At 48.4% G+C, this 14,086-nt stretch overlaps 1 protein-coding gene across 2 annotated transcripts in view; it reads left to right on the top strand.

Moving 5' to 3' along the window:
• The window catches only part of VWA5B2 (von Willebrand factor A domain containing 5B2), a 48,030-nt gene that overhangs the window by 546 nt on the left and 33,398 nt on the right, over positions 1-14,086 (top strand). The window contains exons 2-4 of one of the 2 annotated variants that reach the window (XM_075938100.1): positions 1,206-1,284; positions 10,520-10,691; positions 12,405-12,566. In XM_075938100.1, coding sequence (XP_075794215.1) covers positions 10,553-10,691; positions 12,405-12,566 — 301 coding nt within the window. In that variant the 5' untranslated portion in view covers positions 1,206-1,284; positions 10,520-10,552. The remainder of the gene's footprint in view (positions 1-1,205; positions 1,285-10,519; positions 10,692-12,404; positions 12,567-14,086) is intronic. The other variant, XM_025179191.2, reaches the window with a different exon arrangement.

Below are 14,086 nucleotides of genomic sequence, written 5' to 3'. Positions count from 1 at the left end.
CGTTTTAATTATTTATAATACGCCATAGTATGTTCGCAAATCTTCCACGGTCTGTACTGTGCAAGTCCCTGATAACTGAGACATGTGGGAGCTTCTCCCTACGGCACGGCTTTGCCTCATCAGGCATTGCTGAGAAGTGGGGAGAGTATGCCCGGCTGTTTTAGGGTGTTTTTGCTAGGCGCTACGGAATTGGGGGCTCAGTGGCATGAGATGTAGCGGGTGTGCCGAAAAGAAAGTTTTCTCTGTTTCTTGGTATTTGATTATTGTTGTGAAGAATTGTAGTTTTTATAAGTGGCTTCAGGGAAGGCAGGGATTCCCTGCTCTAGCGTACCTACTATCCGTGCAGGGATGGAGGCTTTTAGCTTGTTTGACATCAGTTTGCATGAAAAAGGTGCTCAGGTGAGTTTCTTTTTGTGTTAAACTCCCCTAAGATTGAGTGGCTCGGTTGTGAAGAGGCACCATGAGTCAGAGAGACTTTGGAGCATTTCCGTGGTTTCTGTCTGACAATTTGTTAATATGACACTTTTCCCTCCCCAGCTGAGCAATGTGTTTGGGAATAGATGGGGACTCCCATGGGTCGCAGCAGGAGACCCCATTTTTCATGTCCAATATGTGCATTAACTCGTGGGTGTGGGTGGCTTTGTCTTAGCGTACTAAGGGCTGCATTTCTTATTTTACCTTCCCTCTTTGCCAGTGGGAAGGGATAGTGAATGCAAGCAGGAAAGCGTTGAGGTGGGGTAGAGAGCATTGTCAGTCACTGGTGGGGATTCTTTGAAATCTGGTGGCTGTTGTCTCAGTGCAGCACATCAAGGGTCAAGGATAATTCCTACTTAGCCTAATGTCCTTATCACAAGAAAATTCTCTTCCCCCCTGCTACCTCACTGTGCCTGTCTCCTCCCCCTTGTTCAGCCTTCAGCACGGTAAACTAGAATGCATATGCTCACTACTTGGGGGTGCCTTATAACTGTGGGCACGACACTTTTGTGTGTTCACCCACAGTTATCTGTGCTTTCCCTCTTGCCCTTGTTTTTCCTCAAAGTGTTGTGTTGCACTTGTGTGAGGTTGGTTTGACCCTGTTGTCAATGCCTTTATGCTTAGCCCTGGCCTGATGATTGGTGGATTTCCTAGGATACTGCCTGGTGCGTAGTAGGAAGGGGACTGATTTCCAGCATTGCTAGGGAAAGCAAGTCCTCCTTTATTTTCAGGTGAGTCAGTACGGTATGGATGGAGAGACAACCAGAGACAAGAAGACAAAGCTGAACAGTTTGGCCCAAATCCTCAAAGGTAAGTAGGTACCCTGCCCGACTTCCAGTGACATCAATGGAAATTAGACCCATAAATACTTTTGAGGACCTGGCTCGATGTGCAAACATTTGAACCTGGGTGGGGTAGAAACAGAATTCATTGTCAACAAGAGGATCCATTGCACCCATGCTAGACTTGGGGGCCCCCTATCCTGGGTTGTGAAGGAAGCATGTGCAACCGAATATCGGCACACAAGCTCAGAACTGTGGGATCCCCTCTGGTGGGTTAGCATAGCATTTATCCTTCAGAATTTCAATTAAAAGACAACACCAATGAAAAGGGGACAGTAACTATTGGAAGAAAGTAGATAGGAGGGAAAACTCAGGAGTTGTTTCTTCAGGCATCGTTAATGGCAGGCGGTGCGGTGTTGTGGGAGGTGTCGTCTTTTGGTTGGGGAGTAAAGCCAAAGATCTGGCCACTGGTGTTCAGAAAAGATCCTGTGGCTGGTTTTGCATGAGTTGGGGTTTGACTGGCTAATGCCTAGCATGTGTGATTACATTCCATCTCCTCAAATCCCCTCTGCCCCCTGAGTCAGTTGGACACAGTATTCCAGTGGTCCTCAACCTTTTTGTGGCCAGTAGCACATTCATGTTTTCAGAAGAGTGTGGTGGGCGCCAACAATTTCCCAAGGCTTATTGATCCCCATCTGCAGCCTCTACCAGCTTGGCCCGGGCTGGCCCCTGCTTTCCTGAAAAACATCATATTTAATATGGCACAATACATGAATCCATAAGGTAAAATTACCTTTTTTATATGTCATAGGTATTCATTAAATTATTCTGCAATTATTCGGGCCCCCTTTGGAGAAAAAATAGAAAAAAGGTGTCAAATGCGCAAATTGAAGGCTATTTTCATATTAAATGTGAATTGGGTAAATTTGATAGAAAGTTAATTTAGTTGGATAATCTTTATTTTAATTATATTGTTTCAATTGTTTCTTTCAAGCCTTCTCTCAGCACCTCCCCCTTCCCCTTCTAGCTCCCAATGCCCTTACCCTCTCCTCTCCCAGCATCACCCTGTCCCCCCTCCCACTGACACCTCCCCTCCTGCCCTTTTCCTCATTGTCTCCACTTGGCCCCCTGGCATTTATCTCTCTTCTATGCTGTCCCTTGGTGCCTTCCCCTTTCTTCTCCTGACCTGCCGCCCTCCCCTCAGCACAAGCCCCTTCCTCTCCCAGCCCTCCCCCCAATTTTTCCCACACCCCCACCTTCTGCCTTCCAGTTTGAGTCTGTGATCGGGCCTGGCTCCAGCTGCTTCCGTGACCCCAGACCACGAACCGGGCCTAGAACTGGGCCGCGCGGTTTTGAAATTTAAAGTCCCGGGCCGTGATGTCACGGCACGCCGGGCGTCTCCCCTCTCAGCTATTGCATGGGTGTTTGAACACGCTGCACATGCGCTCCCTCGGATGTCTTGCGAACCTGGCATCTCCCCTCTCAGCTGTTGCACAGAAGGGGTGCGCGTGACAGTCGGAGGGAGCGCATGCCACCACGCAACAGCTGAGAGGGGAGACACTGGTTTGCAAGACATCCAAGGGAGCGCACGTGTGGCGAACACGCCGCACAACAGCTGAGAGGGGAGACGCCCAGTTCGCAAGACATCCAAGGGAGCACATGCATGGCGTGTTCGCCGCGCATACGCTCCCTCAGATGTCTTGCAAACCAGCGTCTCCCCTCTCAGTGCGGCAGCATGCGCTTCCTCCGATAGTCTCGCGCACCCCACTTTGGAGACCACTGTTTTAGAACACCGGTGTAGGCGCATATAAATGCCCCGGCAGGCGTCATGGCGCCCACGGGCACCATGTTGGGAACCCCTGCAGTATTCTGTTCACAGTATTCCTGTCCTAAAGTATTATGCATTGCCACTGGACATTGTTAAACTGTGGTTACATTCTTTCCAGGAGCGGGACTTATCACAGTGAGTTTAGGGATTTTCCTATATATCCCATAGCTGCTAAACCCCCGGCTTCCATTATATCTAGGGATGTTAACTGAAGCTTACCAGTATGCTTGCCAGTTAACCGGCCCTTGCCAGTTAACTCCACTGGTGGCCAGTTGCATCAGGCCAGAGTAGCCCTGGATATGGTGGGGCTGGGCAGTGGGATCTTGGACGCAGCGGGGCCAGTGGCTGGAATCCACAGCCATGGCAGGACCTAGGTTAAAACAGTTAACCGGTTAAATGCTGTCATTTAATTAGTTAACCATTTTAACATCCCTAATTATATCCAGGATTTACAGTTGAGTTCAGTGGTTGTTAGCACCTGCACTAGGCAAATTATTCCATCACCCCTGACCGGCCAATACACAGGGCAGGTGTGAAGGGTATGAACACTCTCCCCCCACAGGGTCCTTCATGGTCCACCATAGGGCTCATTCTAGCTGACCTAGGGAAAGCAGGGGAGGCATGTTGCCCCAGCCTCCCTCCCTTGTGCTTTGACCAGACAGGGAAGGCCGAGGTTGATTCCCCCTTCCTCACCCAGGAGCAAGGCCCAGGGCGTGGCTGGGCCGCGGTGGGTGGGGCTGGACTGCAGGGTGGGGGGCATCCCCCCACAGAAACTCCTGAGTATGGACCTGTTTGATATATCCTACTTTAGAAAAAAAAGAGTGTTAAAGTTGCAGAGTGAAGCATTCAAAGTCAGGCTGGCTGCACAACTTTAGCTCTGCTCCTTCGTGTGTGCACCTTGTGATAATCCGTAATTATACATACGGCTTTTCTGCAGGATCTCTGCCTCACACCGTGTGCTAGTTGGCAGTTGCTCAGTGAACAAGGCAGCTGTTCAATATTTATTCTTATTCTTTTCATTCAGTTTATGGCCTCTGGGCCTATGCACTGTTCATCTTCCAACTCCTATAATGAGTTAGGCAGTGGTTCTGTGGACCCTGGATTAATTTGTTACATGCTATAAAACTTCAGCAGTGAATGACATTTGAGTCCTCTGTACTCCTGCCACATTCTATGTCCAGCCTGGTCACTAAATGAGGCCCAGTCTGTGGGGAAGTAACAGTATGTGATCATGTAATTAAAGAGTATGGAACAACTCCTCAGCTGATGTAAATTGGCATACTGCCCTGATTTTCGTCAGCTTAAGATCAAACCCTTTTGTGCAGAATTTCCTACTTTTTTACAATGAACAAAATCCCTCTGTTGTGTACAGTTAATTTTTAAACTATGTTAGAAAGCTGTGTCCTGGGTAATATGTATAATCAATGAGGTAAAAGCTCTGTCTTAATTCTGCACTCGCCATCACAGACAATATTCCTCACACACCATGGATTTTAAATTGCTTTTTTCTGCTTTGCTTTCTTACACAGGCATGTGAAAATCCACTGTCATGTCATGAGATCACCTTTTCAGTGGACTTCTCCACTGGGTTTGCCTATGTACCCATGTGCAGTACAAATTAAGCAGATTATTAGCCGTATTTTATTACAAATCTCATTGCAAGTGAAAAACCAGTATGACTTGGGAAAATCGGACAAATGTACATACTGAATTTCGGCAGAATACGAGAAAGTTTGACAAAGCTGTAAGCTTCTGAAAATGACCCTTCAGAGTGTAAGCACTTGAGCATCTTTAACTATTCCCATCTTGCCACCCAGACTACAGTTAGGCAAGTGCTTTGGGATCCATTCAGGTGAAAGGGAGCTTCAGAAATGTCAGGTTTTTATTTATTTTTTAAAAATACAGTAGGAATAATCTCTCAGGAATATTGAGAGTCTTAAAAATGAATGTTCTGAGATCTGTGGATGAAAGAAGCTAGAGCTAGAGTATTGTATACTTTGCTACTTTTGCCTAATCTCAGACACTCTGGGCCAGATTCAGATTGCTTTAAGTAGATTTCACTCTGTTGTCTTCAACTGAGTCCCACTTCCTTATACTAGGCATGGATTTGGCTCCACTCTCAATATCTACTACAGATGCTGCCACCCACTCACCTTCCCTGACTGTTTTCCAACACACACCTTATACCGCTAGATTCTGAATCAGTTGATTCACAGCAAGGATGCTAATTCTTTAAATGATAAGTCTCTTTTCTCTGCCAGCTAGGTATTAACAACGGCGCTTTCAGGTAGAAGTGACAAGCAGGAGTGGGGTAGGAGACAGAAAGAGCGAGCAAGTTGTGCTTCGCTCTATGCCATTTGATAGGCAATCCAGAGTAAGAGAAGGATTGTTGTTCTGCTCAGGTAAGGGGACTGACCTGTCTTGCAGGAGATGCTGTGGAGAGAGCAGCAGGAACCCATAGTCTTTGCAGTCTCTGCCACAGACCATTTGCTTCCCAATGGGGGAGGAGGAGGACAGGGTGAGGACCTGTGAATTTGTTTTTATTCATTACCAACTGGCTCACTGCAGCCTACATAAAACATGAGAGGGGCAGATGGGACATGTTTACTCTGGTAGAATAAACGTAAAGACTGTTGATAAAAAGCAGTGAGTATAGCCTCTCTGGTAAGTCCTTGGTAAACAGCTAAATGGAGCTTTGGCCAATCAGAGGCCTAGCAAATAACGGGCTCACTGGTTGTGCATTAAGCACACTGTCATGGGAACAAGTGGCTCTGAGGTGAAATGTATCTGAGCCCTCTCCCCCCCAGTTTCCTATAGTTTGCTTAAGGCCACCTTTTCCCTTTGCTGATGCTCCAGGGGTCTTAGCAGGGGCGTGGTCAGAACGGATGTACATCAGCTGGCTTCCCTAGGTCAGCTTGCACTTTGAGCAGTGGGAGTTTTCCTCTGACAGTTCCCTGTGAGGACCCCAGTGCTCTAGAGCCCCACCAGAGCTCTCATGCTAATCTGGCGTGATCATCCTCAGAGCAATGCTAACAACACCTGGGACTTCAGCACCACAGTCGTGCCAGGACTCAACCCCTCGGCCCGTGACCAGTAGGACCTGTACATCAGGGTGAAATCCTGGCCTCATTGAAGTCAATGAGACTTTTGATATTGACTTGGATGGAGCCAGGGTTTCACCTCAGGACTGTAGTATTAAGAATCACCCCCCCAGTTCCTCGGTGCAGCAGGATCTACACCAAGGGCTGGATTACTTCCAAAATTCAGACGCCCAGCCTCCTAGGATCTGTGCACTAGTCTAGTTGTCTGGTAATTACAGTTTATGACATGTGTAGGCGGATGGCTTTGGTAAGGGCAATTGCATACAATCTGTACTTTCCGGAGTTCTACATGCTTTCTAATGCTCATCTGTACAGCTTCAAGACATCGTCCCCATCCTTTGTTGCCTCTGCCCACTTAGCAGCGATTGACCTGATCACAAGTCTGCCTCATAGAATCATAGGACGGGAAGGGACCTCGAGAGGTCATCGAGTCCAGCCCCCTGCCCTCAAGGCAGGACCAAGCTCCGTCTACACCATCCCTGACAGATGCCTCCTCAGACTTGTTTTGGGTTTATCACTCCTCTGTGTCAGTGTTGCCGTTTTCCAAGTGGTTCCAGGAGCTCCAAGCAGTTGCATCCTTGACCCCATAAACTTTGGGTACAGTCTGTCTCATAAGCCTGCAATTCCTGAGATGAAGGCCACTGGAGTGAAATTAAATCAGATGCTGTGTTTCCATCTGGCCTTGCCCTTTTCTCTTAGCCTATTGCACTCAGAGCTGCTAAATCCATAGCACATGTTAGAGATGCAGGGATGTCGCTATCCATTCAGGATGAATCAAGAGTAGGGGCTGAGGTGAGGTGTGTAGCAAGCTGGATGAGCACAGATTAAATACCACATGTGTCTGGAGAAGAGGGACCATAGCACCTCTTTGTAGGGAAGATGCATTAAAGCTTATCCAAATATTTTATGGAACTTCCTTGATTTGACCAGTTAGGGGATCTATTCACTTACAGCCGTGAAGAAGTTCAGCTCTGGTTGGACACTAAGCCATAATCTTTTCCTTACTCCATGGCTATGCAGTCTCTTCCTGTGAGGGGTAAGTGACATTGGTGGAAGAATGGCCAAACGGTACCTCCTCGTAAACAGTGAAACCTGTGGATTCAGGCAATGCCTCCATGTGAACCTTGAGGCATGTTGTGGAAATAACATTACATTTCACATCTAGTTCAGAAAAATCCTTTGATCAGAGCAATAGTTTTGGGAATGTCCCTCAGTCAATATGGGGAATGGGGTGGGAAAGTTGGATGGGCTGGTATCGTAACCTTTTGGTATCATTCATCGACTTTTCTCAGGGTTAGCGACCACAGGTAGAAGATGGACATAGTGAGGGAGCTGTTAGGGCCAGAAGTAGACTTTGCGTGATGTGCCTGAGGCATTGCTGAAATCCTTGCTGTCTAGGGAAGTAAAACAGTAGTCGAACAGTTGACTACCTAGTAAGCCTAGGCTTATTGGGTAGTTGAGTTGACTACTTACATTTCCCCTCCCCTTGCTGCCTCTATATCAGAGGCAGCAAGGAGGGGGGGGGGGGAGCAGGAGCTGGTGCTGGAGGGAGCTTAAAAGCCAGTTCTCCCCAACACCATCTCTGCAGTGGGGTGTAGGGCGGGGCAGGGGAGGTAGAGGCGCAGCTCTTACTACATTTAAAAGGCAGAGGCTCAGCAGTTGGGGACCTGGCACGAGGGGGGACTGAAGCAGGCAGAGATGCAGCAGGGTTAGCTCCTGGGGCCGGTGCAAGCTGGGACTGCTTAGTCCTGGCTCACACCTCCCCTGGAAGCTAACCCTGCTGCAGCTCTGCAGTTTAAACATAGCAGGAGCCGGGCTGCTGTGCACCTGGCTCCTACTACATTTAAACTGCAGAGCTGCAGTGGGGTAGTTATGACGTAGTGGGGGCGTGCTGTCTGCTCTATAACCCAGTGTGGCATGGTGGTGCCTTGCTGGTTGCTGGGCTTGGGCAGTGGGTGACCTCCACTGGTGGCTATTTGTAGCACAGCCCATCAGGACAGCGGATGAGTCTCTAGGCAAAGGTCTCACAACCTGTCCGACAGGTTGCCTCCCAGGGAGAGAGACAAAGGGAGAAAGGCAGAGACCAACCCCTGTCTGGGGGGCAGGGCTGGAAGAGAGTCAGTTTCTGTCTAGGAAGCAGGGGAGAAGGGGCTAGGGACAGGGCTGGGATTGTAGGGCCCAGTCACCCCCCATCTGTGCTCTGCTGTATCTTGGAGAAGCAATAAACTCCCTCAATTCTACTGGCTGGCGGAGTCTGTTCATGCCACTATGGGGGTGCAGGAAACAGGGAAACCCCGACGCACCGTCACAGTAGTGATCACCCCCCCCCCCCTGTCGACTAATCAAGTATTCACTGGAAACTCCATCAACTACTCAATTAGCTAATTAATCACAATTTAACATCCCTATTGCAGTCCAGCCTCTGCATCCTCGCTCCTGCAATTCCTTCCCTGCTGTGATCTCTGATTTAGTGTTGACCTGGCTGTTAAATTATTAATCACCCAGCAAACGGAGACTCCAATCTGTTTTGTCTTAACTACTCTGTGTGTTTTTTCCCTTTGCTTGTTATGAATTACTCTGGTAACCTTTGTGGGTGGTGGACAGCAATGGGAACAGCAGATACAGTGCTCTGAGGCTGAAGGAAGGTTTGATGTCGCCTGATGTCCAGCCCCTGAAGAGAGCATGGAGCATCGTCCGAGATTAATCTTCTTTTGTTTCATTGCCCATCTAGGCCCACTCTGGAGATCTTAGCATCTAGCACTGGTTTTACGGGAAATGTTAGGCTGAGAGCTCAACTGCTACTAACACGGAAAAATAAACAAAGACTAAGCACATGGCTGTTTGATTCCAGTGATGCTTAGAATCAGTCCTGATGTTGCCCTTTTCCTCTCAGGAACTAGTGTTACAATCCATTCTGAAGGGCCACAGGAACTGGGATTTTAATCTTAATTTCCATTAAATACAGGGGCAGAGGGAGTCCTTGCCCTGCGTGGTGTGTGGACTCATTTAATTCTGCTGTTGTAGTGGCCAGTGAGTACTCCCTGAGTGGCTGCTCAGCCTGGCAGCGTGATGCTGCCTTTTTCAGGTCCCTATCCAAATCTGTTCTGTAGGATTGTTTTTTTGAGACACAGCTGCAGGGATGTTAAAACTAAACTGAGCTGCCTCTGAACTGCCTCTGGTCCTGCAGCCCCTGCATAGGGCCTTCCTGTCCTCTCATTGGACACGTCCACTGTAGACTCTCTACCCTCCTTGGAGGACCTCTCAATTTCTTCTCTGGGGAGCAGTCTGGGAAGGCCACAAGCTTCTTGCTGTGGGCTTTGGGCCTGGTCCACCCAAGGGTGCCATTTCGGGAGGGTAGGGAGGGCAGCAGCCATGCACTCTGGCATGCGGCTTGCTTTTCATCCCGTTTCCTGGACGCTAAAGGAGTGACGGGAAAGTACTTGCATTCTGTGCGTGCCTCTCACACCTGGCTGATGAGCTCCCTTCACGGAAGGGAGGCATGCACAGAGCGCAAATACTTTCCCCTCACTCCCTTAGCATCTGGGGAACGGCATGAAAAGCAAGTTGTGTCCAGGAGTGCACGGCTGCTGCCCCCTCCTACCCTCCCAAAATGGCGGCCTTGGGTCCATCCCATCACAGAAGGTTTGCCAAAATAAAGTGTTATGAAGAGAGATTTGAAAGCAGAAAAGAAGGTGGCTTGGTGTAGAGACGTGTGATAGGGGAACGTGATATTGCACTTTGGATAGATTGGAGAGGAGCAAGATGACATTCAGGGAAGCTGGAAAGTAGAAGATGGAATAACTGAGGTGACAGAGGACCCAAGTCCAGAAGAGCTTTTTAGATGAAGGTTGGGATGGAGATGACAGGAGAGTTTCAGAGTACAAGGTAACAAGAGCTGATTAGAACTGAGATGTGAGGAGAGCAAGGGAGAGAGGAGTTTAATGGTACCCCCAGGCTGTACACTTGAGTGGCTGGGAAGATAGTGGAATTGTCAAGGGTAATGGAGAAAAGGGGCAGAGGAGAGAGCCTGAGAGGAAAGATGAGACTGTTCAGGAGAGCAAAGCATCATGGAAGCTCAAGGAGCAGGGGCAAGGACTGGGGAGGAATTAAGGAAGGAAGAATGCTGTAAAGTCACCAGCTTCATTGTGCAATAATCTAATCTTGCGGTCGACCTATTACTCCCACTTCATTACAAACAGGGCTGAAAAACCCTTTGCTGAGTCTGTGGGAGACTTCCAAACCTCTCCTGAAAGTGAGAGGCAGTGTTCTGCCAGAGCTCTCCTTTTTTGCTTCCAGTCTTCAATGCTTGCTTGTGATTTTTACCTTCTCTCCAGAGCCTCAGGACCTGGTAGCTGTGCCTAGAGACCATGCCAGGCTTGTATTCTCTAGCTACCTGGACAGCTCTCCCTCTGAAGAGCTCCTGCGTGAAGGCCTGTGCCAATGGGTACTCCCTGGGAGTCACTGCTCACCTCACTTACATCAACTCAGAGGAGGAGCCTGTAGAAGGTAAGATGCAGCTGTCTAGAGCTAAAGAATAAATTGTCCCTACTGAACTGGCAGCTTGCTGGGATATGGGAGCAGAGCTGACCTGTCTTGGTGTGAAGCAGTGATGCACTCACCCTCCTCTACTTGTTCCTCCTTGGTCTTTTGAACTCTTGCCTCTACTTAATGAGCTAAAGGAGGAGACCCATTAGAACAGGGAACTGATACATGCAGAACCAAACCCAGCATGTTCTAGAAGGAGGCAGTAAATACACAGGCTTGCGCCAGGACATAAATGCTAGATTGACAGAAGGATCCTTCCCAAACCCAGCACAGCCCTGATGCAAGAAGAGGTGGAAATTCTGGGCTTTCCTTCTCCCTGATCATATCATAGGTGAATTTGGACTGGTTTGCATCCAGGAGACACTGATGCAGTCGCCTTTCCACCAGGTGACAGACAGGTTGTTGTGTATTTAAATGGCTAGGCACCCTCTTCTGCATTAAGCAAATACTAAAGTGGCTCTGGAACTGTTTTCTAGCTACCTTACTGCATCCTGAAGGTTAAAAGTTCATTGTTGGAGGACTGGCTAGCTCAGAGGGGACTAGAACTGGGATCCAAAACCTCGCATCAGTAGGTCAACTGCTCCATTCTGTCCTTGTTGGGAATAGTGACTGAAAGTCATTCCAATGTGATGACTGTTAAGTGGTCTAGGTGAAGTGTGTTAGTGAGTCTCAGTCCAATTCCCAGAAGGCAGGTGCTTGCCATCAGGTTTGACTCCCCTTGCTGGGAGCCACAACTCTAAGGCTATGGACTGAATAAACAAACCACGACTGACCTCTTCTCTCTACCATAGAGGGGCTGCCTTCAGGGCAGAGATAAGACATGTTAGGAGGTGTGGAACGTGTGGAAAGCTGACGTTGGAGTTGCCTGTGCTGTAGCTGCTCTGAGTGGACACTCTTCAGGACCTTTGACTAGGGATGTAAAATCCTGTTTAATCCTGTAGGTTGACTTAACGTTTAACCAGTTAACCGACTAAGTGGGATCCTGAGTGAGGGACCGCTCCAACCCGGTTGGAGCAGCCCTCCGCCCAGGGGGGTCCAGCTCTCAGCCCCATGCAGGGCTGCAGCAGCCCTCCACCAATGGCAGGCTGCTTCTGCGCACCGGCTAACCGTTACCTGGTAAAGGTGATGGTTACTGGGTAACTGGTTAACCAGTTACCCATTCACATCCCTACCTGTGACAAGCAGCAGAATTTGAGGTGAAGAGCTAATAGCTCACATAGGCTGTGTCCAGACTCAGGGTTTTTTTCGAAAAAAGTAGCCTTTTTTCGAAAAAACTTCACCTGCGTCTAGACTGCAGCCGCGTTCTTTTGAAATTAAATCGAAAGAACACGGCTTTTCTTTCGACGGCGGTAAACCTAATTCCACGAGGAAGAACGCCTTTTTTCGAAAGTGCTCTTTCGAAAAAAGGCGTTCTTGAAAGCAAACAGGGCTTTTTAGAAAGAGAGCATCCAGACTCACTTGCTGCTTTCTTTCGAAAAAGCGGCTTGCTTTTTCGAAACTTCCGCGTGCAGTCTAGACGCTCTCTTTCGAAAGAGGCTTGCAGTCTAGACATAGCCTTAGTGCATGCTGGGAATATTGAGCCTAAGGCTATAATCAGTTCTGAGTCAGGCTGCCCTCTGTCTGGTGGCTCTTGAGGTCTCAGCCTCAAAATTCTTTCTCCGCTGTCCCGTGTAGGAGTGTTCATCTATCCCCTGGAGGAGTCGGAGGTGGTAGCAGGTTTTGAAGCTGCAACAGGAAGCAGAAAAATCACCTTCCAGATGCAGAATCGGCACCGAGCAGAGGAATGCTGTGCTGACTGCAGCCCCAGTCTGGGCCAGCCATTGTTCTGCTCCAACGGTAAGTATGCTAGGTGGTGTGACGTCACCTACCTGTATTATGACAAGAACCCAACAACATAAGAACAGCCATATTGGGTCAGATCAAAGGTCCATCCAGCCCAGGATCCTGTCTTCTGATAATGCCAGGTGCCCCAGAGGGAATGAGCAGAAATAACCAACAAGTGATCCATCCCCTGTCATCCATTCCCAGCTTCTGACAAACAGGCTAAGGACACCATTCTTGCCTATCTTGGCTAATAGCCACTGATGGACCTAGCTTCCATTAATTTATCTACCGTATTTTCCGGCGTATAGGGTGACTGGGCGTATAAGACGACCCCCTAATTTTTTAATTAAAAGATAGGGTTTCATCTTATACCCCAGCGCCCCTCCGCCTCCTTTGCTTCTGGTGTCCCTGGTCTGCTGGAGACGGTCCCCAGCAGACCAGAGGCACCGGGAGCAAAGCCGCAGCAGCTTTGCAAAGCCTGGGCTGCCCCCCCGCCGGCTTCCCCCGAGGCTTTCCAAAGCCGCGGAGGAGCTCCGGCGGGGGGGCAGCCCAGGCGGGATGTATACCCTGCGTACAAGACGACCCCCGATTTTTGGGGGATGTTTTTTTAACATCAAAAGTCGTCTTGTACGCCGGAATATACGGTAGGTTTTTTGTTTTGTTTTGTTTTTTAAACCTGTTATGGTCTTGGACTTCACAACATCCTCTGGCAAGGTTGACTCTGCGTTGACTCTGCGTTGTGTGAAAAGTACTTCTTTTTGTTTGTCTTTAACCCATTGGCTACATCTAGACTGCAGGCTTCTTTCGGAAGAAGCTTTTTTTCAGAAGAGATCTTCCGAAAAAACTTCTTCCGAAAGAGAGTGTCCACACTGCAAAAGTGCATCTAAAAAGCAATCTGCTTTTTTGAAATAAAGTGTCCACACTGAATGGACACTCTCTTACATGTAAGCAGTGATTGCTATGGACAGAATGGCCACCAGAGCACCTGTGCTTTTTCCTCTCCTCTTCCTCTGAAAGAACTCCCTCTTCCCCATCCACACACGCTTTTTTGTGGAGGAGCTCTTTCACAAAGAAGCTTCTTCCTCATAGAATGAGGATTCCCAATGCCGGAAAAACCCCTTTGTTCTTTCAATTTTCTTGCAGAAGAATGCAATTGCAGTGTGGACGTTCCTCAAGGTGTTTTTCCAACAAAACTCTGTAGTGTAGCCATACCCATTAAGTATTAATTTCTTTGAGTGCCCTCTAGTTCTTGGGTTACGGGAAGGAGTAAATAACTCTTCTTTGTTCACTTTTCCCACACCTGTTATGATTTTATAGACCTTTATCAAATCCCCCCTTTGTTGTCTTTTTTTTCTAAGCTGAAAAGTCCCAATTTTATTAATTTCTCCTCATACGGCAGCCATTCCATACCTCTAATAATTTTTGTTGCCCTTTTCTGAACTTTTCACAGTGCCAGTGTATATATTTTTTTGAGATGAGGCGACCACATCTGCCATCAGTATTCAAGAGTGTGGCTAAAATGATGTCAAAGC

The sequence above is a fragment of the Pelodiscus sinensis genome, chromosome 10 (assembly GCF_049634645.1).
Source record: "Pelodiscus sinensis isolate JC-2024 chromosome 10, ASM4963464v1, whole genome shotgun sequence".
In the NCBI taxonomy this organism is placed as follows: domain Eukaryota; kingdom Metazoa; phylum Chordata; order Testudines; family Trionychidae; genus Pelodiscus; species Pelodiscus sinensis.
Note: the sequence above shows the minus strand (reverse complement) of the source record. Positions and strands in the feature narration are given on the sequence as shown.